This window comes from Lepidochelys olivacea (assembly GCF_965140295.1).
Source record: "Lepidochelys olivacea isolate rLepOli2 genome assembly, chromosome: 3".
In the NCBI taxonomy this organism is placed as follows: Eukaryota; Metazoa; Chordata; order Testudines; family Cheloniidae; genus Lepidochelys; species Lepidochelys olivacea.
The window spans coordinates 149963962-149991829 of record NC_140413.1 but is presented as its reverse complement, the minus strand read 5'-3'; the positions used below and the strand labels follow the sequence as shown (position 1 = coordinate 149991829).

The following is a 27868-nucleotide window of genomic DNA, read 5'->3' as shown; positions in this document are numbered from 1 at the left end:
CACCTCAACCCCCTGCCCTAGGCTCAGCCAAGAGCCCCCTCCCACACTCCATACCCCTCGGCCCCAGCCCAGAGCTGGGACATCCCAACCCCCTGTCCCAGCCCAGTGAAAGAGACTGAGGGGGGGAGAGCGAACGAGTGACTGAGGGAGGGGGAACGGAGTGAGTGGGCGGGGCCTCAGAAAAGGGGCGGGGCAAAGGTGTTTGGGTTTGTGTGATTACACAGTTGGCAAGCCTAAGGGGAACTGTCACTGAAGACAAAAAGGAAATGGACAAGTAAGTAGGGTTTACCAGTAAGACTCCACCCCTGCCACCAAGCTCCACGCTGCTACTTGGCCAGCAGCTGGTGCAGGGGACCGGAGCACGGAGCTCTGCAGAAAGTGGACCAGGCCGAGCTCCGCTCACCCCCACCCCACCGAGCAGCCGGGTGCCTCGGTGCCAGTGCCACGTGCTCGGAGGCCGCTTCAGGTGGACCTGTAAGGGGCGCAGAGCATGCTGGGAGGTTGAGCTCTGCACACCCCCGTGCGACTCCCCGATCCCACCAGCCCCCGCGGCAGGGATTTCTCTCTTGCTGCCGCCTCTCTCGTTGAGTGGTTTCCCTCTGACGAAGCGAAGCCGGGTCCGGCTTTCAGGAGTTCCGCCCACAGTTAAGATGGCTGCGGGAGGCCATGTGCGGGGGCTGCTCCGGGTCCCCCCGGGTTGGCGCTGCCGCCCGCGCCGGGCTAGCTCCGCCGCCGCCTGCCCCCCGGCCGGGCAGGTCCGCCAGGCCTTTCTCCGCTTTTTCCAGGAGCAGCACAAACACCGGCTGGTGCCCTCGGCCCCGGTGCGGCCCCGCGGGGACCCCGGGCTCCTCTTCGTCAACGCGGGCATGAACCAGGTGGGGGCGAGCCCCGCGGCGGCGCTGCCTGAGCCTGCAGACAGGCGGCTCCCGGGGCCGACGCAGCCCCCGCCCTGGGCCCCCAGCTGTAGCGGCTGGGCCGTGCCCAAGCTCCTGGCAGCCGAGCCCCGGGGCTGCCTGGCACTGGCCAGAGCCGCGGTCACCTCGCAACCGCATCGTCGCTGCCAGGGGAGCTCTCAGCAGCCCCGGAGCTGTAGCCCCTGGTGCCCTCCGATCCCTCCCCAGCACCTGGCTGTTGAGTCCTGGGGCCAGCCAGTGTCTGGTAAATCTTTCAAACGCTGGTGTAGTTACCCATCCTTCGCTATCAGAGGGGTAGCTGTGTTAGTCTGTATCCACAAAAACAAGGAGGAGGCCGGTGGCACTTTAAAGGCTAACAGATTTATTTGGGCGTAAGCTTTCGTGGGTAAAAAACCCACTTCTTTAGATCCATCCTTAGCTGTGAGGGTGGCATACTGCATCGGGGCAAAGGGCTGCAGCAGGTCCTCTGGGCAGCACCCATGGATCCATTGAGCATGTAGCTCACCCCATTGCATCTCTCTGTAATAAAAAAAATAGCAATCTGTCTGGCCCTTAGCAACATAGCATCTAGGTGCCTCACTCTCATTGCTGGGAACACTGCTGTGAGGCAGGAAAGTGCTGTCTGTGTCTGACAGATTAAGTGGTTTGCTCAGGGTCTCACACGAAGTCTGTGTCTGAGCTGAGAATTGAATCCAGGTTTCTTGGGTCCCAGATCAGTGCCCTGATCAATCGGCCATCCTTCCAACCTTTATGTTTGTCTGCCATGGGGACTGATGCAATATGCAGTGCTTAGACTCCCATTAGAGTTGACAGTTGTCCTTCACAACTCCTTTTGAAGTTGGACTGAAAATGAAACCTTTGGAATGTTTTCCACAAACATGGAATTGTGTTGGGCAGGAGAAGGTGGGGGGCCTGTGGGAGACTCAGGTTCAAGTTCTGGTCTGCCTTGATTTGGGATGAAAAGCTCTGCTGTCTGAATCAGGGACTTGATCCTGGGTTTCCTACCTTCTAGGCTAGTGCACTAACCACACGGCCAAAGAGCGTCTCTCAAGCCTATCTGACGTATTTCACGGAAACAGATACGTCTTTGTGAAATGTTTTGGTTTTGTCAAAACGGCATATTGCCTGAATTTGTTCCAACCAGCTCTGACTGCCATGCCCTAAATACTTCAAGGCAGTAAATCCTGTGACAAGCTTTTCTCGTTACTGTTATTATTTAATAATTATAGCATAGTAGTCTCAGAGGCCCCAGTCGGGGCCCATTCTGCTGGGCAGTGTATGAAAATGGCGTGATTTTCTTTGTGTTCCCTTTTAGTTCAAGCCCATTTTCCTGGGCACAGCACATCCCCGAAGTGAGCTGGCACAGTACCGGCGTGTGGTGAACAGCCAGAAATGCGTGCGCGCTGGCGGGAAGCACAATGATTTGGATGATGTTGGCCGAGATGTTTACCACCACACCTTCTTTGAGATGCTGGGGAACTGGTCTTTTGGGGATTACTTCAAAGTGAGATGCTAGCGCATGAGCTCCTTAGGGCAGGGATCAGGTCTTGCTGTAAAGTGTCAAGTGCACCCTGTGGCACTGTAAAAATAATTGTACCAGGCATGTTCTCTCAGCTGCTCTGATAAGCTTGGAATTTTTTTGCTGCAAGTTCCATGATTTAAACCAGAGGGTTCTAACCATGGTCAGCAGATCACATGCTGGCATTCTGTGGAGAATTTGCTGGTCTGGAGGGGCTGGCTGATTTTCCAGCTGCAAAATCACACTAAAACAGGGCTCTCAAACACGCTGCCCACGGCACTATTTGCTGCGGTCCGCCAAGCTCCCCGTACCCGCCCCCCCAGTTATTTCCTGAGGCTACCAAGCTCCCCTCCCCCTGCGTGCCTCATCCCTGCTCCTCTACCTACCTCCAGGCGCTTCCCACCACCAAACAGCTGTTTGGTGGCACTTAGCGGTTTCCAGGAGGGAGCAGGGAGCCACGTGCTCAGGGGAAAAGGCAGGGCAGTGGTGGGGATTTGGAGATGGGGTTGAGGTGGGGACTTTGGGGAAGGGGTTGGAATGGGGGTGGGGCCTCAGAAGGGGTGGTGTGGGTGCAGGGGCAGTGGCAGGGAGCAGTGGCAGTGATGTGGCCCTTGGGCCAATGTGTTAGTCTTGATGTGGCCCTCCTGGTAACTTGAATTTGAGATCCCTGCACTAAAAGAAACTACCAATCCGTTAAATGTTTAGCTAATTCTTACATGAAAGTGGCAGTTTGTGTAGTTGTCATAAAAATAGTATGTGATGGCAAATGAGGTGGCAGGGGATAGGGATGGGTGACACCAAATGGGAGGGAAGGCTTCCATGAAGTAATCTCTGGTTTAAAATATGATCCATATTAGGAAAAGGTTTGCTGACCCCCCTGGTTGTTTATGCATCTCCGAAGGGAACCCTGAATTGGATGCTTACCTCTAGAACAGGGGTTCTCAAACTGTGTCTCGAGACCCCATTTGAATGGGGTCACCAAGGCTGGTGTTGGTCATGGGCCTCAGCAAGTCTGAAGCCCAAGCCCCACTGCCTAGGGCAGAAGCCTTTGGGCTTCAGCTTTGGCGGCGGGGCTCGGTCTTCGGTCCCCCTTCCTGGGGTTGTGTAGTAATTTTTGTTGTCAGAAGGGAATCGTGGTGCAATGAAGTTTGGGAATCGCTGCTCTAGGAATTACCCAAAGAAAATGGTGCCAGCTTCAGATGACTTGAGCTAAGAACTGCATGGTTCATGAGGGTGGTCTGTGGAGTATGTGACCCAAATTGGGGTAGAGGTTGCAGCCTAATTCCTGGGGAACAGACATCCACACTTGATACATCACTGTGACAGTTAGTGCTAAGTTCCCCTTGTCGACTTACTCATCAAGACTTACCCATTGCAAGAGGGTACTACTCATAGTGCTCCGCCTATTGGACAGGCCATCCTGGGATACTCAGTTCACCAGTAGGAAGGTCAAAACTTGCCTTACTTAGATAACTGAAAGCCTGCCTTGGTGTCATAGCCCCTTAACACTCTGTGATACACTATAGAATGGCAAAGGGAGAGTGCAGCTAAGACTAGCTTCTTGAGTATATGATTCCCTTTCTTTCTACTCCTAATGCTCAAGTTGGAGTCTCTCACCTGGGTGCTGCTGAATAGCTGTGCTCTCCTTTGTTTTCCCTCACTCCATTCAGGAGGAAGCATGTGGCATGGCATGGGAGCTCCTAACACAGATCTATGAGATCCCAAAAGACCACCTGTACATCACCTATTTCGGAGGAGACGCCTCACTGGGTCTGAGCCCAGATGAAGAGAGCAGGGACATATGGCTTAGCCTAGGGTAAGTGTGTGAGAGAAGCGGGACAGGAGTGTCATGGGCAGAGATGGGAGATGCAAGTTCACTCACCTGCTCTTTAGCTGTTAGGATACAGGTGTGGAAGCGAAAAGAATACATCAGTTCTTTGACTCTGTCTTATCTGAGTCCAGTTCAGTTGGATTGTTATGAATTCAATAGTGGCCCGACAGCCCTGAAATGTTTTATCCCTAGATTGCCACTTCAAATGCAGCTCGGGGTTAGTCAAAATGGTTACTGTCTGGCCTGTGTGAAATGAGACCAGTGGTCTCAGTCCTGTCCTTAGTAAAGATGTCCATGCAATTCCACCACTACAGTTGATGTTACAGTAGAACCTCAAAGGTATGAACACCAGAGTTACAGACTTACTGGTCAACAGGACACCATCTGGAACTGGAAGTAATCAGGCAGCAGTGGAGGCACGCACACAAAAGCAAATATTTTACTGCCATGTGCAGGGGCTGCTTTGGGTCCCCCCGGGTTGGCACTGCAGGGCAAGGGGAGGTCAGGGCTGCGGGCAAGGAGTGGGGCTCGGGGCTTCAGCCCTGCAGGGAGCACCGGGGCTCAGGGCTTCAGCCCTGTTGCTCCTTTCCTGGCTTCAGGCCCGTGGGGGGCGCCAGAGCTCGGGGCTTTAGCTATGAGGGGAGCACCAATCTCATCCCCAGCTCTCCCCCTGTAGCTAAAGCCCGGAGCCCCAGCACACCCCGCAGGGCTGAAGCCCCAGTGTTCCCCTCAGATCTAAAGCCCTGAGCCCTAGTGCGCCCGAGGGTCAGAAGCCTCCCCCCTCCGCACGGCTACAGTGCCAAACTCTCCTCCCCATCCCCCATTGCTGAAGTCCGTAACTTTTGACAGCAGTAGCCTCTTCTGCAAGTGCAGAGAGAATATTTTCTTCATTTCAGTTTATTCAAGTAGTTCAGTTCAATTACTAATACACTGATTTCTTAACTTTCAGCTGGGAGTTGAAAAAGCAGGAAAGCTTGTTTTCCTCTTCCAGTATATGACTTAAAACTAGGTATGAGAGGATGAGCTCTACTAGTTCTAAAATCCTGAAGGACATAGTGACCTAAAACAATCAGTTCAATTCACTAACTACAGATAATATTCCCTTTGTTTAGTAAATCAGTTAGTTTTAAATGAAAAACCTGTTTTGATATCCTTTTTGATACATAAGGAAAAAAGTATCCAGCACATTTGTTTTTTAATTAAAAAAAATGCTGTTTTTGTGCATTAATAATTTAATTTGAATTTCCATCCAAATTGAGCTTGACACAAATAAAAAAAAATAATTTTCATATTGTATATACAAAAATGCAACAGGCATCATCTACAATAATAAAGACATTTTTAAATTAAGAATCTGAATATACATACATTAAGATATATAATTGGTTAAATATCTGTGCATAAGAAAAATCCTCCAGGTTATCCAAAAGAAGCACTAAATTTAGCGTAAAGGCCATATTAAGTTGCAGATCAACATGTTTTAAAGGTTACCAACAATGAGAATCAGCCTTTCTTTAGGAAAATACCTTTAAAAGTACAAATGCAAAACAAAATTAAAATCGATGATTTAAGTTGAAATCAAGGCTTTCTACTTGCTGATGAAAATTGATGATTTAAATCATTTTGACTTAAATCAATCCACCCTACTCCAGGGCAGAGAGGAAGCTTGTTGGTTGAAAGGGCTGGTGTGTGCGGTAGCTTGTACAAGGCAGCAGCACATGTTCTTTGGTCCCATACCTCTCTCACCCTGTTCAGTACCCTTTCAGATCTTGACTCTTTTGGAGTTTGCTCCAGTGAAGGAAACCTGGTTGATTGACCCAGTGGAAGAGGAAACATCTCCCACATCAGCTTGCGCCAAACTGAGTCTGTTGGCCAAGTTCAGCAGTGAGCAGGGTGCCACGTGCTGTGACTCAGTTTGTTCCTGCTCAGTGGCCATTGTTGGAATAGAATGTAATTAATTTAGGAGAAAATGGTGGGGAGGCTAATTCAGCCCCCTCTGAGCAGAAGCAAGTTAACCCTATAGAGTTTGGAAGGTGAGGTGGCAATACAGTCAGAGAGGGAGTTCCCCCAAACTCCCTGACCCATGGTAGCCTGTGGTTCATCTACTCTGAAGGGAACAATCTGCTACCCCAGCCCGGTCAACTCTGCTGCTTTCCTTTTCAGGGTGCCTCCTAGTCGCGTGCTTCCTTTCCCACTGAGGGAAAACTTCTGGGAGATGGGTGAGACGGGCCCTTGCGGCCCCTGCACCGAGATCCACTACGACCACGTGGGTGGCGGCAGGCACGCGGCAGCACTGGTGAACCAGGACAGCCCTGATGTGGTGGAGATCTGGAACCTGGTCTTCATGCAGTACAGCAGGTACTGGGCTGCTGGGAGCTGCCCAAGAGGCTCATTTCAATAGTATGAGACTTGCACCTCACTAAAGACACTTACGTTTGAGGACTCCCTGCTCTTCACTAGCAGATGGCAGCACACAGGGCAAGGAGGAGCCTTTCTCTATCTCCCCACTGCTCTCCTCTGTCCTGACTGGTGTCCCCTTTTCCCCTGCTCTGCCTTGCCTCACAGACCACCCTGCCCTGCTGCTGCTCCTGTCAGTCATGTCCCTGGGGTTGCCCCCTTTTGCTGTGTAGCTGCGCCTGTTAAGTCACCTCTGTGCCCCTTCCTGCATGCTGCCCTGCTGCTTCCATCCCCAGTCTGTATCCCCTCCCCACCCCACCAAGATGGATCAGCACTTGGCCTCAGACTAACTTCTGCTTCTCTGGCTTGTGTTTTGGGTGGGGGCTGGTGTGTTGCCAGAGAGGCTGATGGGAGTCTGCGTCCATTGCCCCAGCACCACGTGGACACGGGGATGGGCCTAGAAAGGCTGGTGACGGTTCTGCAGAACAAGCGCTCCAACTACGACACAGACCTCTTTACCCCCATCCTGGATGCCATCCACAAGGTGATGATCCGCCGCCAGGGGGTCACAGCTGAGCCTAAAGTACTTCCCACTCTGGGTCTGTAGAGGTTACTCGCTGAGCATTGAAGTGCAGCTCCCTCTGGGGTGGGCCATAGCAGCTGTCAAACAATACACAGCAATGCTGCACAACAGCTTAAAACAGGATGTGTGTCCAGTTCAAAGAAGAGTGGCATTTTAGGGAGACGGGAGAGAATTTCCCAGGTTGGAATTTAACCAGGACACCAGAGTTGATAACCCATGTTACAAGTGGCCTGAGATTTTAATTGCCCCAAGTGGCCAGAGCCTGGGTTTGACGATGACTCTGACATACATGAGCCCTGGTCTCTCATGTGCCAGATGGGTGTTAATGTGGTGCACTTGGCATGCAGGGCAGACTGGCATGAGTGTGGGGAGGGGATTAGACACATGCCTGGCATTAGGGGAGAGAACCTCCCAGGGGTCAGATTCAGCCCTGAGAACACCCCCCCAGAGCAACATTACGCAGAGTTTATGGCCAAATGCCTTTTGGAGTAGCTGTGCCATTCAGAGCTGGGTGCCTTGACTAAAACGTCTCCATTTCTGTCCCCACCCCTCCACAGGGCTGCGGGGGGCCTGGGTACCAGGGCCTGGTGGGGGAGGCCGATGTCGGGTCTGTGAACATGGCCTACCGCGTGGTGGCAGATCATGTGCGCACCCTGTCCGTGTGCATTGCCGACGGCGTGTACCCTGGCATGTCCGGGGCTGAGTAAGGATGTGTGATAATGAGGGGAGGGGCTGCTTGGCTGTGAAGAGGGGGAGAGTACAAGCAACAGTAGGGTGGATGCCCTGGCTGGAGGGGAAATGGGTGAATTGAGTGTAGTTGAGTGGAGGTGGGAGAGAATATAGGGTATACAGGACAGGAGGGGCATGGAGAAACTGGTATGGTTATGCAGGGTTGGCCCTTTGGGGATCAGATGGGATAAGTGTGAGGTGGGGGAAGCTGGTGTGGGCAGGGCGAGGGGAGCTGGCTTTTGGGTCTGTGTGTGGGAAGATGGGTGGAGAAGGCAGAGCTGGTTTGTCCGTGTGGGGAGACGTGGGCAGGGATCTGGGCAGAAAGGGCGAACTGATTTGTGTAAGGCAATGGGTAGAGAGGAGGGAGCTGGCTTGTGAGTGGGTCATGTGGGGAGCTGGGCTGGGAACGGGGAGCTAGTTGGGAATACTCAAATGGCTCTCTTAGGAATCCGCCCCTGTCCGCAGGCTGGTGCTACGCCGCATCCTGCGCAGGGCTGTCCGGTTTTGCTCTGAAGTTCTCCACGCTCCGCCAGGGTTCCTGGCCAGCTTGGTTCCTGCCGTGGTGGAAGTTCTGGTAAGTATGAAGGGCTCTTCTTGTGGGGAGGGAGATTTGCTTATCAGCCAGTGTCTCATACAGCCAGATGTTTCTCAGCTGAGCGCGGGAGCAGTTTCTGGAGCAAGCACTGGCAAGAGAAGACTATATCCAGTGCGGATCTCTGACTCTGTGAGCTGTTTATCCCAATGACACTCAGCCTTCTTATTTCTATAGGCTCAGGGCTCGTTGTGATAAACAATACATTCAGCACAAGCATGGTGCGTGAGTGTGAAAGAAGAGAGATGGGCTGCCAGTATAGACACTAGTGTGGTGGTTCCCAAAGTGGTCTCTGGAGAGCTGGCGGGTCATATGGTGCTGGCTCTCCTCCCTTTTGTTTCTTCCTGCTAAATCCTACAAAAAGAAACTAAAAATACATTGAATATTTTCCTAATGTTACATTTGCACATAAGCGTTTGCTAGAGTTGCCACAGAGACGTCATGCAACAGCGAATGGGAGGAGAGGTGGAATCAGGGGTGAAAGTAAGTCGAGTGACTTACTGGTACTTTGGGGCCAGCTCTGGCCTCCAGAAGGGGCTGGGTCTAGGGCAGAAGGGGCAGGGCTGAGGGGGGTCAGAGACAGCCCCAGCCAACCCTGTAAGGTAAGTGCCCCCCCTTCTCCTCCTCCTGTCTGGGATGCAAAGTGTGAAGTAGTTAGATCAGGGGATTTGGAGGTGGAACACATGGTTCTATTCCTGGCTCTGCTATTGACAGAGTCTGCACTTGAACAGGTCACTGCCTCGCTCTGTGCCTCAGTTTCCTCCTCTCTAAGATGGGGGGATAGCACTTACCTTACAGGAAGGAGAGAAGCTTCTTTAATACTTGCAGAGTGCTCTGAGAGTCTCAGATGAAGGTGCAATAGACATGCAGAGGCATCTGGCTAGCTGAGACCCATCCCTGAGATGGGGCCCTCTGGGGCAAGACCTGTGTAAAGGCATTATTGGGGCTCAGACTGGCCCGTGTCCCCAGGTAGGGAGGAGTGGTTGTTGTACTGACACTGCACACAGCTATTTCCTGATGCTCAGTGAAATTTGCTCTGCAGGGAGACGCCTATCCGGAGCTGAGGAAGAATACAGACCAGGTGAGCAGCATGGAATCTGCTGGAGAGCAGCAGTAACCTGTCATGGGAATCATTACCAGCCTGCATCTGGGGGCTCCCATAAGCCCCCTCTTTAATTATCCCTGAGTTCTTGGAAGTGCTGCACAGCAGCCCCTAGCATGCTATCAAAGTGGAGTGGGGGCGGGGGATTCACCTCTTTGGGATGTGGACAGATGAGTTTGCCCTACTCCCAGCATAGCCACGTTCTCGGAGGGAGGGGACAGGGCACAGATATACAGAGAATGGACAAAGGTACTGCATGCAGAGTTGGGAACTAGCAGGGGCATGTTGTGGACTCCCCTATGGACATTGACTGTGGATCTTGAAGGGATCTCTCCTGTGCCAAGATTGGCTGGTTGGTGCCCAATGAAGCAGGGCAGCCCCTGTGACTACAGAACTAAGGTAAAGCCCAGGCCTTAGTTGGGCCATGTGCCCATGGGCCTGGTTCCCCTCCCAGCACAGGTACCCTTTGCTCCTCCTGTGGTCATTATTTATGTAGCTAAAGAGGGAACTAGACGCTTGGGAATCCTGAGGGCAGCTGTTTTACAAGCTTCCTCCCTGCCCAGCTCTGCAGATGCCCTCAGTCCTGACCAGCAGCGTGCCCTGCTGTTCTAGCCCTGGGCACCTCATGCAGAATTTTCATTGGGTTGCAAATGTGGTTTCTCTCAACAGGCAGCTGCCTCAGGTAACTATTTCCTTGTAGCAAGTCATGAGCCCACAGCTGAGGTATAGGAGGTGCACAGTGATAGCAAATGCAGGGGCCCTCCTTTGGCACCCACTTTTCCCATCCCCAGCCATGTGGAGGGCTGAGTTCTGGTGGCTGGGCTGAGCTGAGTGGTGGCGCTCGCCCACAGGGAAGGTGGCTGAATCTGCTCCTCCTCTTCCTGCAGATTATGAATGTTATCCATGACAACGAGGCTGCATTTCTCTCCTCCCTCCTGCGGGGGCGGCGTATCATTGACAGGACTCTGCAGCAGATGGGTCCCTCCAAGCTCTTCCCAGGTGAGTCCCTCCTTGATTTCCACTGGGAAGGGGAGGGCAGCCTGGGGGAGGAGCAGCAGCTGGCGTCTGCCAGTGGTTAAGGGTGGCTTGGACCCTTGTTGCCAGGGTGTCTCAGGTGAGGGCTGGGCTGTGTTGGGCCATTTGGGCTAAGGGGGAGAGAGCCTTGGAAGCAGGCACCCTCCCCACAGCTGGTGGCCTGGTGTTCCTGTCTTTGTGCTGAACGCTAGGCAGTATTAGGCTACAAGTGCACACTGAATGACCCCTCCTTCCCTTCTGCCCCAGACAAAGAATCAGTTCCTGCCAACTTCCAAATCAAAGCTACAATGGATGCCTGCTGCCCTGCCATGGGGTAATACAGCACCAGCCCCATGCTCTGAGCCGGTACTGCCGACCAGGTGCTGCTGCCCCATCACTGGCACTCCCCATCTCCCAAACACTTCTGAGATGACTACCTCAATGCTTTGCTCACCAGAGCAAACAGGCACTTGTCACTGCTAAAGGGGCTCCTTTGGTTCGTAGGTGCTGCAGTGACTGGCTCTGAACAAATACAAAGGTAGAACAGCTAGCACAGTACCTGCATGGAGGTCCATGTTTGGGTGTGATAGGGAGAGTGTGGCTTAACCCTTTCCTGCGTGTGCAGATTTGAACCAACTTCTCCCCACCTGCTCACTAATCTGTGATTCAGTACCTGGTAGCGTAAGGCAATGGGAGAGTTCCAGCTGACACCCTTGTATGACTCAGGAGCTTGCAGGACTGTGTGCTGATACGGCTCACTCTACCTGTGTTTGGAACACCCTGCCACTGTGCTGAGACCTTCCTACGTGCGCATGCTCTGTTGAGCTCTTGAATGTACCTAATGAGACAGAGGCAAGATGCACCACGTTGTCTTGCTCATGGGAGCAAACGCTTTCAAACCTATATGGAAACATCTGTGCTCACAGTCCCAAGGGAGCTGAGGGCTGGAATCCCTGTGATTTTAGAGCACTGCTGATGGGATGTAATGGGCAGCCAGTCCTTGTTGGCTGCACAGATTGGGGGGGATCCTGAGGATCTCATTAGGGATGTGAGGACACCCCCACACCCTACCCCCAGAAAAAGCAAGAGATTCCCTCCATGACTCTGCTGTGTGTTCTCTCCGTGGCCACCTAAAGTTTGTGTTCTCATTCTTGTCTCTCTGCAGGGGAGGTAGCCTGGTCTCTCTATGGAAACTTGGGATTCCCCCTAGATTTGATTGGCTTGATGATTGAAGAAAAGGGGATCCAAATGGACTGGGCAGCTTTGGACCAGCTAGCCCAGGAAAATGCTAAGGTAGGATACAAAACCCTGCCTCCAATGCAAGCCTCCATCACTGTGGCTAATGTCCTATTCTTTCTGGTCAGGGTTCCCATGTGTACTTTAAATCCACTGCAGGTGCTCCCCATCACCTCTGTATTCCATCAAAATCATGGAATGCCTTTCTCCTCTAGCTCAGGGGTATGGAGCAGTGTCCCCCAGGGATCTTCACCTGGATTAATGCTGTTAAACATACTCATAAATAATCTGGAAACAGGGGTAAACAGCAAGGTGGCAAAGCTTGCAGATCATATGAAATTACTCAAAATAGTTAAGTCGAAAGCAGATTGTGAAGAGTTACAAAGGGATCTCTAACTGGGTGACTGGGCAACAAAATGGAGACGAAATTTAATGTTGATAAGTGCGAAGTAATGCACATTGGAAAACATAATCCCAACTATACGTACAAAATGATGGGGTCTAAATTAGCTGTTAGCACTCAAGAAAGAGATCTTGGAGTCATTGTGGATAGTTCTCTGAAAACATCCATTCAATGTGCAGCATCAGTCAAAAAAGCTAACAATGTTGGGAATCATTAGGAAAGGGATAGATAATAAGACAGGAAATATCATATTGGCTTTATATAAATCCACAGTATGCCCACATCTTGAATACTGCGTGCAGTTCTGGTCTCCCCATCTCAAAAAGGATACATTAGAAATAAAAAGGGTAGAGAGAAGGACAACGAAAAATGATTAAGGGGGTGGAAAAGCTTCCATATGAGGAGAGATTAAAAAGACTAGGATGATTCATCTTAGAAAAGAGATGACTAAGGACAGACATGATAGAGGTCTATAAAATCATGACTGGTGTGGAGAAAGTGAATAGGGAAGTGTTAATTACCCCTTCACATAACACAAGAAGCAGGGGTCATCCAATGAAATTAACAGGCAGCAGTTTTAAAACAAGCAAAAGGAAGTACCTCACACAAACCACAGTCAACCTGTGGAACTCATTGCCAGGGGGTGTTTTGTATTCCAAAACTAACTGGATTCAAAAGAGAATTGGGTAAGTCCATGCAGGATAGGTTCATCAATGGCTCTTAGCCAAGATGGTCAGGCATACAACTCCATGCTCTGGGTGTCCCTAGGCCTCTGACGGCCAGATTCTGGGACTGGACAATGGGGGATGGATCATTTGATTGTCCTGTTCTATTCATTCCTTTTGAAGCATGTGGCAATGGCCTCTTTCGGAAGACAAGATACTGGCCTAGATGGACCATTGGTCTGGGACAGTATGGCCGTTCTTATGAATCCAGCTTGGGTCAGTAGTGACTGAACACTGTAAACCCTCTGACAGCTATTTGGCTGGTGACTTTTTCAAGCCAGTTTTTAGTGGACACATTACAAAAGCCATCATCACAGCTGCACTGAGGTCAGCAGAGAGGGCAAGCATTGAATGGGTCGTGGAGAATTAACACCCCTCAGTACCAGAGGTGGAGTTTATCCAGGGCAGGAAAGTTGCCCACTGATGGGGCAGCATGGAGGGATTGGGGTGCGGTTTGTATTGCGACCCCCACCTCCCATGCTGTGGATAAATCAAGGCTTTCAGCCGCAGGGGTGTGTATGCAGCACTATGGTATGCAGGGAAAGCATACATTAGCTGCTGCTTGTGACTCCCCTGGGGGATGGTGCAGGGTAGTGCAGCAGTGCTGAGTGTCTGGTGGGGGCCCCAGGTGTAGTAGCACCCTGGGATTAATTGCTTCCTGAGGCAGCACAGATTTGACTGTGTTACAGGGATGATCTACTGCCACAAAGTCAAAGGCCACAGTCACTAACCTTATGGAAAAAGAAAAGGAGGACTTGTGGCACCTTAGAGACTAACCAATTTATTTGAGCATAAGCTTTTGTGAGCTACAGCTCACTTCATTGGATGAAGTGAGCTGTAGCTCAGGAAAGCTCATGCTCAGATAAATTGGTTAGTCTCTAAGGTGCCACAAGTACTCCTTTTCTTTTTGCGAATACAGACTAACACGGCTGCTACTCTGAAACCTAACCTTATTGAGCAGGCGCTCCTAGGGTGCCCCCAAATCAAACTTTGTCTTCACTCTTGTGTAGCGGAAAGCTCAGACCCAGCAGGCAGAACAACTGGAGGGCTCCGATGTGCGATTGGATGTGCATTCGCTGGCTCAGCTGCAGAGGGACGGTGTGCCTGCTACTGATGACTCCCCGAAATACGCCTACACACTCGGGCAAGACGGGAGATATGGTATGAACTGAGGCATGGCCCAAAGAGCCTGCGGGGGGTGGGGGGAGGTAGTGTCCAATTCATAGCCTGGGAACCTCTTAGGGATGGATCTAACCAGCTAACCACCACACCTACAAGGGGAATTATGATCTCAGGCATATTGGAGAGTGCTCTGTACAGAATGTAAACTCGTGTATTATCTCCCTCTTCAGCCTATGGCCAAGAGCAGGAAGCAGGTCATATGCGTGTCCACTGAACACATGCTCGCAATAAGGTTCTGTGATGGTTGCTGAGCTGGGAGTTAAAGAATGCTGTTACCCGGTGGTGTAGATGAATTGTATTAGATGTGGTGTCCATTGGAGATGGGGGTTCAGTGTGCTGGCAGTTAGCCTGTCTGCAGGAGTGAGTACTGGGATGTGTGGGTGCTAGGCATGGTAAACATACCGTAGCTAGGGAGGTCCATGCTGTTAAGGGTTCAGATGGGTAGGTTCTTTCCTTAAACCTCTGGTTTTTTACATTTGTGGCAGAATAGGAGGAATAGTGTTCACCCTAAGAACCTCAGTACCTGCCATTACAGCAGCTGGCCACTAGATGCCCCTGCTACTTTACACATAGTTTAATACAGTTTTGGAAGCCTTGGCCCTCTTGAAGGAATGTGAAGCTGAGCTGTTGCTGGTCATAAGTTGGACAGTAGTTCTCAGGCTCCTGCTGAGAATCCCTGGGCAGGAATCTGAGCTGCAGCCCTGTCCCAGTTTGGGGCTTGGTTAATGAGACACATCATCATGAGAGGTTTCAGAGTAACAGCCGTGTTAGCCTGTATCCGCAAAAAGAACAGGAGGACTTGTGGCACCTTAGAGACTAACCAATTTATTTGAGCATAAGCTTTCGTGAGCTACAGCTCACTTCATCGGATGCATGTGATCATCATGAGACTGAACCTGGCTGTGTTAGGAGTGCGCCTCATCCCGACCTGGCCCATTTGCTGAGCCCATGTCTCCGTTAATAAGCGTCCTTTGCCAGTTCAGGTGGTTTGTCAGAGGGTTTTGTCAGAATTAACTCCAGTCCCTCAGTTGTCCCTCGCTTGAGTCCTATCCCCAGACACCCCCCTAACTGGAGCTGTGGTGGTGCTTTTCACTCGAGTTGGCTGGCGCATGAGGGGGTATAGACTAAAGCTCCAATGAGAACAAATCATCAGCCACTAACGCAACCACCGCATGGTGTGGACGCAAGCTAGCTCCACTCAGGTGCTGCTAGTCCTCCAGTGCCTTCCCACAATTCCCCCTGCGTGCCCAGAAAAGACCAACAAGTTCTCCCACACTGAGAGAGAATTTACCAAGCAGTTCAGCAGTCTTAGGTTATGTCTACGCTACAATCGCTAGAGGCACGAAACTACGGCGCTGCAGCTGTGCTGCTGTAGCTCTGTAGCGTAGACCCTTCCTACATCGACAGGAGGGGTTTTCCCATCGATGCAGTTACTCCACTCCTTTGAGAGATGGCAGTTAAGTCGACAGAAGAATTCTTCCACCAACCTAGCTGCGTCTGCACCCAGGGTTAGGTCAGTCTAACTATGGCACAACGATTTCCCCAACCCTGAGCAACTCCTAGGTCGATCTAATTTTGAAGCACGGACCAGGTCTTCATGCCAGACGCTAAGTGGCGCTGCGCTCCTCACGCACTCAATGAGTGCAGCGCCGGTGAGCACACAGCAGCTCCAGTGTTGTGTTGCAATGTGGCTGCTCTCACTCAAGCTAGGCCAACGCGAGAGAAGTCGCTCTCAAGTAGATCACTCTCACCTCGGCGGTGAGATGAGCCTTAATGTCTCTGGTTCGCTGGTGTGAAGAGCTGCCTGTCTATCTCTCAGCCACTTCCGCTGACAGACTGGAGCTTTCTCCTAATGTGGACCCAAGTGTGCTCAGCCTGCTGGTGGCCCCTAGAGTGCTTAACCAGTCACATGGTGCTGGCTCCTTATTTCCAGCTGCTACCTCACTGATAAAGAAGCTAGAAACCTCCCAATGCCCTCTTCCTGTGGCTTTTCGGTGACCGTGATTGCCGTAGGTGCCACACAGAGTAGGTGTTCCATACAGCCATGAGTGGGAGAGGTTGCACCTGAGACATTCCCCCTGTTAATATGGGGCCTATACGGTGAAGAAGTTGGAAACTCCCCTCCAGAAACTTTCCCTTCCTTAATATCCGCCCCTGACCCTTTGCCAACATCTCAGCTGCTGAGGAACATTGGGGCCTCGCTCTTCATCCCTGCAAGTCAGCTTGCCCCACTGCGGCAGCTCTTTGTACGTCTGCGAACATTTCCCCTGTGGTGCTCACTTCTCACTCCCTCACTCTCACTACCTGAAGTGTGTAATTTTTCTGAGCATAGTTTTTTTTCTGGTACTTCAAAAAGGATGAAGCTGAATCGAGTGTGCACACCTCTTGGAAATGGTTTTGAAGCCTAGTTAGTGTTTGCATTCAGTGGATTGACACTGCCAGAGTCTCACATGAGTGTGGGTTAGTGATGATGGAATTTGTTGCTGCTGCCTAGCAGGGACTCCACATAACCCAGGGTCTATCGTTGGAGACGAAGTAACCTTGGCTAACCTAGCATTGGTGACTGAGTGCTCTATCTCAGCTGGTGCAAGGTGCAGTTTGTCCAGTCCGTTTTAACCTCGTCCCTCTGCCCCCTGGCCAGCTACATGCGATTGTTGTTTTGCAGTCACTTCAAACCGCACCCTCTTGTGGGCCATAGACGCTCGGCATCCAGGGAACATCCTAGACTCGTAATTTGGGGGAGGAGTGCACAGTGTGATCCCATAGCCAAACAGGCCTGTACTACTTAAATAAGATTGAGGGATGGAAAGGAGTTGTCAATGCAGTTGAGATTGCAGATGGACAGGCCAGGAAATTCCGTGGGGGTTCCCACATTACGTATGATGTTAATGGCCTATTAGGTGTATTAACACCATCTGCATAATGCACAGGAAAAATATACATGTCCTGCAGCTGCAGGAGGGCTAGCTGTGAATTTCTTGCGTTTTGTGCCTGGAGTTTGCATTCAGTACCGAAGCAGCTATCTTAATTAAAGCAGAATGGTGACCAAGCTGGCGCTTAATCAAATCGTGCTTAGGGCTGGCCCCCTGGGGGCTCATTGCCTGTTAACAGATTTGGGCTTTTGGAGCAGGAGATTCCAAGCTCTGTCCCCTCTGTGGCTGTGAAATCCCATGTGGTCTCGGGAGGCAGCAGAGTGAAAGCTGTAAAGTGCTAGGTTTTGTTACAAAATAATCACAAATCTTTCCTTCCTTTTTGTCAGTGTCTCGGCTCCAGCTCTCTTCCCACAGAGTGAAGTGCCTGGTTTTAAAATACCGTGAATGCTGCCAGGGTTCTGAGATTAACTGAGGCTTCCTCCTCTTGCACAGACTCTGCACTCTATGTGGGGTGGAAGGGCTCTGGGGTGACTGGTGGGCCAGTCAAAACCCCCTGTGCTTCCAAGGGAAGGCAGAGAAGTGGGAGGCTGATGCACGTTGCTGACTTGTGCTTATCCTTTGCAGCATTTAGCCCGTGCCAGGCCACCGTCTTGATGCTGTACAAAGATCAGTCCCTTCAGAAGGAGGTTGGGGCAGGCCAGCGCTGCGGAGTCCTCCTGGACAGGACCAGCTTCTATGCAGAACAGGGAGGGCAGGCACATGATCGGGGCTACCTGGTGCGTCTGGGACAACAGGTGAGCCTGTCTGCTGCCTGCGATTGGAATTACTGTCAGGTCAGGCATGACCTTCCTGAAGCTGTGATCCCTCTCCACTGTACTAGGCTGCTGGCTGGAGTCCTCAGGCTTGTCATCTTCAGGCTCTTCCTCTTCTCCCAGCTGCGTGCTGAGCTGGGCACTAGCTCTGGGCAGTGCTTGGGGTCTGGGAAAAGCCCAGTGACTCAGAGCAGAGATCATTTCGGGGAGCTGACAGGCTCATCTGGCTATCTCTCTAGCCCTTGTCATTCCATTCCCCTGTTTTGTAGCACAAAGTGCTGGGGGTGACTGTAGACCCTTCCTCCTTCACATCCCTTTCCTTCCAACACGCTCCCTTCTATCTCAACTGGGCCAGGAACATGGAGAAGTTGATCAGTCATCAAAAGGTCCTTGGACTGAGCAACTTCTGCATGGCCTGCCCTAGAGACCTTTATGTGGTGCCCAGTCTGAGGCTCACTCTCTCCCGTTCCCTTCTCTCCCTCCCAAAGGCACTGGGGAGAATTGTCCACCACCACCACCTCCAAAGCATGTTGCTTCAGCCTTATAAAGGAGTTCAAAGGGAAGGAAACTGAAGCCTCTTTGGGGAATTGTAATGCAAAAGCAGAATCTACTGTAGTCATATGGAGTTGGGCTGGATACAGTACCTTAGGTTCAGCCATGCAGTGGCATAGCTCCTTTTCCTATCCCCTCAGCCTTGAGAATCACCCCCATGTCATAGATGCTACCCTTCCATCCCAGGAAAACTAGCTGGGATTCCTCTACAGCAGTGGTCCCCAAACTTTTCAGGGTCGCACCTCCCCCTTAGCCCTGTCCGGCCCCCTGGAGCCACGTGCAGACGGGTAAGGGGGCTAGGGCCAGGAACGGAGCTGTGGCCAGGGGCCAGGAACAGGGCTGGAGTAGAACTGGGAGCAGAGTGGGGCTGGATGACACTCCATCCCTACCACCCGTGGGGGCTGACCTGGGCCCCGCCACACCCCTCTCCCCCACCCTGAATGTTCCGGAACATGCCCCACAGTGTGGGGATCTCTGCTCTACAGAACTCATCAGTGCTACTCCTTCATAAGCCAAAGGGGGTGCTATTGAGTAACATGAATTACTGTATGTCCTACCCTTTATCCAGCCCAATGATCTGAAAGCCATCCCTGTGTGTGAAGTGAGCTAGTGGCTTCAGTCCAGTTCCTAAGGGACAAGTGGCCATGTCTCAGAACATCAGGCTCACAGCTGGCATTGGCTCCCCGCTTGCTGGCAGCCTCAGCAGCGACACATGGAACCATAGGGCCGTAGAGAGGGAACTCCTGGGCAGGGCTGAAGCATGCTGGTGGTGAGGATGGGATGGTGTTTTCAGGACACTTGCCCTGCCTCTTCCTATCCTGTACCCATTCTGGGGATAGACGGGGGATTCCAGTCTCCAGGAAGTCAGGCAGCCACCTTTCACAAGCCATTGAACTCCCCTAAAATCACTGTGCGGCCAAGGAGTTGAGCGTCTGTGCTAACCACTCCTCTCTCTCTCTCTCTGCTTGGAGGATGTGCTCTTCCCGGTGGAGTCGGTTCAGCTGTCAGGTGGCTACGTGATCCATGAGGTCACAGCCCCCGAGACCCTGCAGGCTGGGGACCGAGTGCAACTCTTTGTGGATGAGGTAAGGACTTACAGCTCTTAACGCTTTCTTGGCCTTGCTGCTAGGGGGCGGTGTGTGGCACTTAGCAACTGAGAGCAAAGAGCTGCCGCTCAAAGGGGCTTTTGTCTGTCTCCCATCCTCCTGAGGTTTTGGGTTAGGACATTTCTCCTCATGTAATGGTGTGTGGAGGGGTGCTCCCTATGGGTCCTGTCTGCCATCCCCTAAAGGGGGATGGGACCCTGTCCTGCAGAATCTAGCCTAGCACTGGTGTCCGCACAGCACTGATCAGACGAATGGGAGGAGTCAACTGGAGTCAGATCATGAGGAGGGTGCTTGGACTGTCGCATCTACCTAGTGTGTGTGAAATACCCCATTTGCGCACACACTAATGCTTCTCTTCCCCCTGTCCTCTCTTAGCCCCTATATGGGTGCAGGGTCCCCACATGGACTCTGTCACACTTAGGATATACTGACACGCTCTTTTCCCCTCTCACTAGTAGAATTGTGAGGTCCTCCTGCTTGACCTGCGGTGTGTCTGTGGTTTCAGGTTCAGCGGCTGGCCTGCATGGTGAACCACACCGCCACTCATCTGCTGAGCTTTGCACTCCGCCATGTCCTAGGAGATCAGACAGAACAGCGAGGGTCCCACGTGACTGCTGATCAGCTGCGATTCGACTTCAGTACGCAGGTGATGGGGATCCCAAAGCACCCCACTCTGGAAGGGTCCCTGCTGGTCCCTGAGGATCAGGGGAACATCCCTTGTCTTTATAAACCACCCTCTCGATTCCCGTCTCCTGCCTGTTGCCATGAGAACTAAACACTCGAGCCCTTCATCTGTTTCAGCCATTGCTGAGTGTCTCGTAGGGCTGTGCTTTAGCTGTGCTTCACATTCTCTTGTGATAGGATTGTCCCATATGAGTCAAGCCAGGCTTTGGCTGGGTAGAGGAAACTATGTGCTCAAACGAATCTCCTGAAGTAACCTAAGCCCTGCCCTGACTAGGGCCCAGGGTGACCTCTGTGGGGGAAAGGGTGGGTGGGTTTGGAGGTACAGAGGATTGGCAGGGGGGTCCTGGGGTGATAGTGATGGGATCTCACAGACTTAGGCTTGCTGACTTGATTATAGTATCTGCTGGGGCATGCTTTAGGGGGTACATGGTGTCAATACCTTAGTGCTCCGAGGGGGTCCTTTCTCAGGAAAGGGGGAGGTGTACAAATGGGTTACTCAGGCTGTCGGGGGCAGATGAGGAAACTCAGTGAGTTTATCCTTAGCATGTGGGTAGTCTCTCACTTGAAGGACTTTACTAACATTGTTGGATTGATCCTGGCCTGTTTCACGGAGTGGGGCAGTGGGGAGGGAAGGGTCATGATGATCGTGACCCCCATTTACACGTGGGGAAAACCAGGCACAGAGAGGAAGCATTTTATTCAAGATCTGACAGGGAACTGGGAATAGAACCCAGGAGTCCTGGCACTGAGACTTCCTTCTCTAACACCACTTCCTCCTTTCAGAGTAACAGCCGTGTTAGTCTGTATTCGCAAAAAGAAAAGGAGTACTTGTGGCACCTTAGAGACTAACCAATTTATCTGAGCATAAGCTTTTGTGAGCTACAGCTCACTTCCTCCTTTGTGACACGTGATACTGTGCCCCTCAGGGGATGTTTCCTGATGGTGGATAATCTCCTCTCCCAGGCCCCTGTGACCACACAGCAGCTGCAGGAAGTAGAAAGTGTGATTCAGGAAGTGGTTGACCAGAATGAAATTGTCTATATGGCAGAAGCCCCCCTGGCACTGGCAGGTGGCATTCAGGGACTCCGGACCATGGATGAGGTACAGTAGAAGGGCATGTAATAAGCCCAGAAGCCTCAGCAGAGGGCAGCTTCCAACAAGGGTTATGAGGGTCATAAGAGACCTACAATGATGGAGTCCCCAACTGGGGAATCTCCATCTAGAGGATGGAAAGGGAAGTGTGCGCCAGAGAGGGGTGAATGAAGGTATGTTCCTGGGGGTGCCCAGGCAGACTCAGGTCTGGTGATGTGGAGGCTGCATGCTACAGGGAGGTGGGTATGGAGCTGCAGTGTGGTCCCGCTAATCTGCTCTCTCAATTGTTCTTTCTGAACAGCAAACCCTCTATGTGTCAGCTTGTGGGAGGAGCAGTGCTGCTGTCTGCCGCTGGATCTGCTGTCTCTGGGTGGGGGGTGCAGCGGCTGTGACCTGAGGCACTGACTGGTTCTGTGACACCGCATGAATCCTCTTGTTTGTTTGCAGCTGATCTTTCTCCTCTCAGGTGTATCCAGATCCGGTGAGGGTGGTATCGGTAGGTGTCCCCGTAGAAAGTGTACTGACCCCCAACTCTCAGGCTGCGATGCAGACTTCTGTGGAGCTGTGCTGTGGGACGTAAGTGCTCTTCTCTAGGGTCAGAAGAGAGCTTTGTGGGAGCACGGCACGTACTCCTGGCTTGTCGTCTCATCCAGATCAAAGGCAGGGCTTGACTGAGGGTCTCTAAACAGTCTGTACCTAGACTGTAGGGGGAGGCTATGTTGATCAAGACAGAGGAAGCTGAAAGCAAAACCTGGCTCCCTGTTGGAAAGCTGAGACTGAATCTAGACAATGGGCACATGCTGATATTTCCCCTCCGCCCACCTCACAGGCACTTATTGCAGACAGGAGCTGTGCAGGATCTGACCATCACCTCCGAGCATCAGCTGGTTAAAGGGATCAGTCGCATCATTGCAGTGACAGGGGAGCAAGCCAAGCAGGTGAGACAAGGGAGGCTGAGATTTCCCTGGTTTGATGGCACTGAAACTGGGGACTGCTGTATGCTCCTCCCAACCCCCCTCCCCAGCTTTGCTGATGCCCCTCGGGCCTGGCCTGCAGCAACCTCTTACCTCCCAGTCTTGTTCCTCCCACCCCCAACATGCACACAGCTCTGCCATTGCACTTCACCAGTGATCTGTAGCCCCCTTTATTTCCAGTCCTGGGCTCCCCACACATGGCTCTGCCCATGCCCCTCACTCCTGGTCGGCAATACCACTTCTGAGGTGATAATTCAGCACTGAATAGCAGGAAACCTTTAACCTCTCTTCACAGGTGGGATTTAAACCCAGGTCTCAGATAGGAGTCTAATGAATTGATCCTCTCTGCCCTAGTTTCATTTCATATCACAGTAGCTTTTAGCTGCTGACCTCTTGTGCTTATGGGGCTCTGGTCTCAGTCTAGCAATTTTTACTTCTTAGCTTTGATCTTTGACTCCTGCTCAGCAGTGATCCTGGCTGGCGAGTCCATGTGCAGAGCAATTGACCTAGTTACTCTGCGTGTGAGAAGCCCCGATGTGCTTGAGCACCTGGAAGTTAGGGACTTGGCATCCCTTCCCGTCTCCTCTCATGCAGCAATACAAGGAGAGTGCGGCCGTCAGGAAATTACATTTCTTCTTGGTGAAACTGCAACCCTTTACCCACCCCAGCAGATCTGTTGCTGTCTGATTCTCCCCTGTGCATTCTCAACAAGCCTCCTCCTGTCGTGAAGGAGTGAAGGCTGCGAGGCGTGCTTGCCCTGCTTGCTAGGAGCGCTGACATGAAGCCGCCTCTGCAGCTTCATGTCAGTGGTTCACATTCACCCGCAGGTTGCTGTTGTGTTTGGTGCCAAGGTGAGCGGCTTGCAATCAGGGCTGTGCATGTTAATCAGCCTGTGGATGCCAAAGAGCGGCACAAAGCCAAGGGAACGTAGCCAGGCTGGGCAAAGCACTGTCCCTGCTCTGTGCCGGCCCTCCCGTTACACCCACTGCTCTCCAGGGGCAAAATCCGTGGCTTCCTCCTCAGCTCAGGATGGGCACAGATCCCTGCGGGAATCTGTTTCATTCCTCCTGAGTGTTAGATGGAGGCACCGCAGGGAGAGGATACTCCAAGCTGGGAGAGTAAAGGATGTCATCAGGAAAAAAAAAAGTCCTGCCAATAGAGATCTGTGAGCCCTACCACTTGGGATTAACACTAGACGAGGCAATGCAAGTAGAAAATGCACCATGCAATCCTATATTGGCTCCCAGGGGGGTGTGCTAGAAGAGTTAACAGGTCTCCAACCCCCACAGTGCACCTTTTAGTGAAAAACAGCCCAAATGATGGGGCTCAGAGCTTCTCCAGCCAGAGCCCCTAATGTCACTGTCAAACGTTTAAACACGCTGTGAAGTGTTTGTTAAAGGGCCTGTCCTGTGGGTGGCTTGGTCCCCTACAACTGGCCTGTTTATCAACGGCTATAAATCTATGGCAAGGATCGTCTTCCAGACCCTCGATATTTCAGACACTCACCTATTTATCACTCATAAAACCCCAAACAAGAGCCACTTGGTGACAGAGCACAAACCTTTACAGCACCCACTTTCTAGCTATCTTCCTCTTGGAATTTTGAAGGGTTAACGCCTGCGATTTCACCCATGCCCTACCCTGCTCCTTCCCATCCCTGCTGAGTGTCTCTCTCCTGAAGGGCTGTTTCTGTTGCTCTCCTAGGCCCGGGAAGTAGGCCAGTCCTTGGCTAAAGAAGTGGACTCGCTCTCTGCGTGGGTGAAACAGGGAAGCTCTTCCCTTCCCGAGGTGCAGAGCCTCTCCAAGGAGGTGGGCCGCCTGACTGAAGTGAGTACTGCGTTCCTTATGCAGAAGCATCCCACCAGGCGTTTGAAATGCATGTCTCTCTCCACCACTGGGTTCCAATCTCACCCAGGTCAGCAGCAGCAGAAAGCTGCTGCCACCTGATGACCTGTTTGGTGGCTGACATGAAAGGAGTTGGAGAGGTCTCAGCCCACTTCCAAGTGTGTGTATGGCAGGAAATCCTGTTGTCACAGGGAACGTGGGAGGAGGTGGCAGCGATGGGAAAGCTGGTCTAGCTTTGGAGATCATTAAATCACTTTCCTCCTTGGCACCCACTTAGGTTTTCCCCTTGGCACACCGTTGGGTGGGTGGGTGGATGTTTTTAAGCAGCTGCTTGTTTTTCAGGAGGTGGGCAGCACTGCGATACCCCAGTGGCAGAGAAGGGAACTTCAGGCCATTCTCAAAGCCCTGCAGAGAGCAGCAAACACAGCGATTAGAAAATTGGAAATCAGTCAGGTAAGGGTGCAGCAGCAAGATCTCTGGCAGCTTTTCAGCCTGCTGAAGGCCACCAGATTGTTCTCCACTGAATGGGCAGATTCTCTCAGCTTGATCTTCCCCTACACAAGAACCACAGCTGTTCTGTTCATCAGAGTGACCACTCCAAGAAATCAGATCCCTGGGAATGCGGGGGAAGGGGAGACCATTTCCAGCTGTGTAGGAGAAGTTCATGTTGCACTTTTAGTTGCTGATTCACCTAACCTACACAGCAAGTCATCCGTTTTGGTTTAAATGTTGAAACTAACCTTTCACCAGGGGCAAGCTCCCTGCACTGCAAAGATGGGGAAACAACATGTAAGTGCTTTCTCACAACCCCTGCCCCACTGAGAGGCAGGTAAACATTATCCCCAGTGTTACAGGCGGCGACACTGAGAGACAGAACTACGAAATGACTTCCCCAGGCTACAGTGGCAGAGCACAGACTAGACACTGGAACTTCCTCCCAGCCCCATGCTTATTGCTCTTGCTCATGCAGCATTCAGCAGCTGTCTGTGTTTTGTTCGCTAATCTGATTTGTATTTGACACATCAGGAATGGTGGTTGGTCAATGAGTCTTCTCTGCAACTAGTTCTGGGAACTGGAGTCTTTTCAGAACACTAGTGCTAACCACTTGGTTGCTGCAAAACATACCTGGGACGTCAGACTGAACTTCCCTCTCCCCTGGGGGGCCCCCCCAGGGCATGGCTGAGGCGTGTGGGCAGGGGTGGCTTGCATAGTCTGTTCAGTGGGTAAATAGGGGACTTCAGTATGCAGATCTTAGTCTGGCCCCTGCATGGCATTCGACGGCTCCCCACCCCATGACCACATTCCCTTCCCCTGTGACAGGGCTGGATGTCCACTCCATCCTCCCAATGTCATCGGTGGTCTCCCACAGTGCTGTGTGTTTCCTCCTCCAGGCTGCAGAGAAGGCGCAAGGCCTGCTGGAGAGGCATTCCAAGCAGCCAGTCATCATCGATACCATCCCGGCCGACTCGCTCTCAGTGAGTGTGTGTGTGTGTGATCTCTCCGTGCAGTTGCCTTCTCCCCTAGCGCAGGGGAAGTCAGTAGGGTTAGGCTCTGGAGCCCGATGGAGCTGACACAGCTGGCTAGGGCTGGGGCAGGTGAATTGAGGCACAAGGGAGCTGTCGCAGTGGTTGGAGCAGTTTGGGGGTGAGGCGGCAGAATTGCCAGAGAGCAGAGTAAGCTGAGCTACTCTGCCGCCCTGCACGCTGGCGGTGCAGTAACCTCCTGCTCTAGTATTTCATCGGCTTAGTCATCTGCTCAGGAGTCTTCCCCTCCCTTCCTGACACTGCCCCTCCATGCCTCTCCTAGATCCTGATGAAGGTGGTGAACCAGCTTTGTGACAAGTCTCCTGGGGCTTCAGTGTTGCTGCTCAGCCCCCAGGCATCCGGCGAGGTGCTCTGTGCCTGTCAGGTGTCCAAGGTACGCAGGCTCGTGCTGCAGCTGGGAATCTCTACCTGCAAAGGGTTAATGGCCTCTCTGTGTTCTGTTGTGGGGGGAGCTCGTAGCCCAGAGTGTGGGCAGTAACCGCCTCTGCCCCGTTTGGGAGACAGGCCCTTGGCTGCAGCACGCACCGTCCAGCAAGAACTATATGGGATTGCCCCTTGCAGCCGGTCAGTGCTGCTGCTTAGTCATCCGGAGGAGTCAATGATGAGACACCATCTGCCCAGGCTGAGTCTGGTGTGGCCCTGGAGCTTCCAGACTCTGCTGGCCTGGAGAGGGAGGAGTCAGGAAAGAGGCCCACGTCTGCCATGGGGCAGGGCAGAGCACAAACTGCTGGGCCGTTGGGCTCAGCTTCCACAGTACCGCCAGTCCCTACCAGCTCAGGGAGCAAGGACCCAAGGCTGCCTGCGTGCTGCGAAAGGGTCCTATGTGCCCTCTTGGACCCTTCTTTCCCCATCCAGGCTGGGGTGCCTCCTGGCCCACAGACAGGCTAACCTCTCTCCTCATGTCTCTCCCCAGAGTGCCCTGCCCACATTTTCTGCTGCAGACTGGGCCTTGGCTGTCTGTACTCACATGGGAGGCAATGCAGGGGGCTCTGGCATTGTAGCCAAGGGTACTGGGAACACCAAGGACCTTCAGGGAGCCCTGACTGCTGCACTGGAGTTTGCCCGGACTAGACTCTGAAGTAAGGAAGATTCCTTGTTTTGTGGGGTCAGTTGGAGCCAGCAGAGCTCCCAGCCTCCCGTCTCAGGGATGCTGCCACAGAGCTGTCCCTTTGCTGCACCATGTTTCAGCCTCCAACGAGCCCTGCGTCTTGAGTGGCTTAGCAGCTCCCATTGCTGAACGCTGCTGCCAAGCACTGTGAATCATGGATATCTGGCTTCCTGCCACCGGGGGTCAACATAGGAATAGGGGGCAGAGTCGGGCCGACCATCCTGCCCCAAAGGACTGTCTGGAGGAGGCAGCTGACTCTCTGCTTCTGGCCGTCTAGTCTGGATGCATGAGGATTGTCACAGAAGGAGCCAGTTTTCCTCCGGCCCTCCAGCTTGTGGGGAGGTTATGGCTGCTAGAGCGGTGATCCTGTGCCATGGCTGGGAGAGATTTACTGCCATGTGAGCCACACGCACAAGGAAGCTCTGTGCGGGAGAAGGGGAACTATCCAATGATATCCTGAAACTAATAAAGAACTGAAATTGGCTGAGCTGCAGTTTCCTTTCAGTGCAGCAAGGCCTCATGGGAGTCTGTTCCTGCAAACCCTACCCTCAGCAGCTGCTTTAACTCTTCTCCTAGCAGTGCTGTTCACCTTCAACGTGTGGGTCAAGGACACACTCCACCAGGGCTGGTAGTGTAATAGCATGGTCCCCATCTCACAGCGAGGGGAGCCATGCAGTACAGAAACTAGACTGGGAAAGTCCTCTAGCTCACTGTCTGCCCAGCCAGTGCTGTGTAGCTTGGGCTGTGTCTAGGTGGTGAGGTTTGCAGCCCTTCCCCGGGGGAGCTCATCCTGCAGCCCTGGAGATATCCGTGTTCGGAATGTGTTCTGGCTATTCAGTCAGTTTGCTTTGTGTGCATCCCATTACACCTCCTCCTCCCTCCACCTCTCTTCCCTTCTCAGGGCTGGTGTCCTGCTCCTCTGGTTTGTCACGTTCAGCCCTGGCCCTTATTTGCATACCAACAGCCAACTCAGCCATGGGGGGGGGTGTCTATAGAGAGTCAGGAACATGTTTCCCAGAACATCCTGGGCAGCAAACACTGTTGCACTGGT

At 52.5% G+C, this 27868-nt stretch overlaps 1 protein-coding gene across 3 annotated transcripts; it reads left to right on the top strand.

The window, feature by feature from the left end:
* Positions 1–216: 216 nt before the first annotated feature.
* AARS2 (alanyl-tRNA synthetase 2, mitochondrial) lies at positions 217–27301 on the top strand. Of its 3 annotated transcripts, none has more exons than XM_084625248.1 (22): positions 217–274; positions 2230–2418; positions 4104–4249; positions 6428–6622; positions 7061–7205; positions 7802–7947; positions 8439–8547; positions 9608–9646; positions 10555–10666; positions 11847–11974; positions 14056–14206; positions 17725–17894; positions 19436–19549; positions 20076–20216; positions 21218–21355; positions 21813–21922; positions 22176–22284; positions 24025–24147; positions 24508–24618; positions 25557–25640; positions 25972–26082; positions 26623–27301. In XM_084625248.1, the coding sequence occupies exons 2-22, from the start codon at positions 2383–2385 to the stop codon at positions 26785–26787; spliced, it is 2583 nt and encodes an 860-aa protein (XP_084481374.1). In that variant the 5' UTR covers positions 217–274; positions 2230–2382; the 3' UTR covers positions 26788–27301. The 3 variants fall into 3 exon arrangements, with proteins under 3 accessions (XP_084481374.1, XP_084481372.1, XP_084481373.1); XM_084625246.1 differs by lacking the exon at positions 217–274 and adding an exon at positions 646–875; XM_084625247.1 differs by lacking the exon at positions 217–274 and adding an exon at positions 974–1158.
* Positions 27302–27868: the final 567 nt, after the last annotated feature.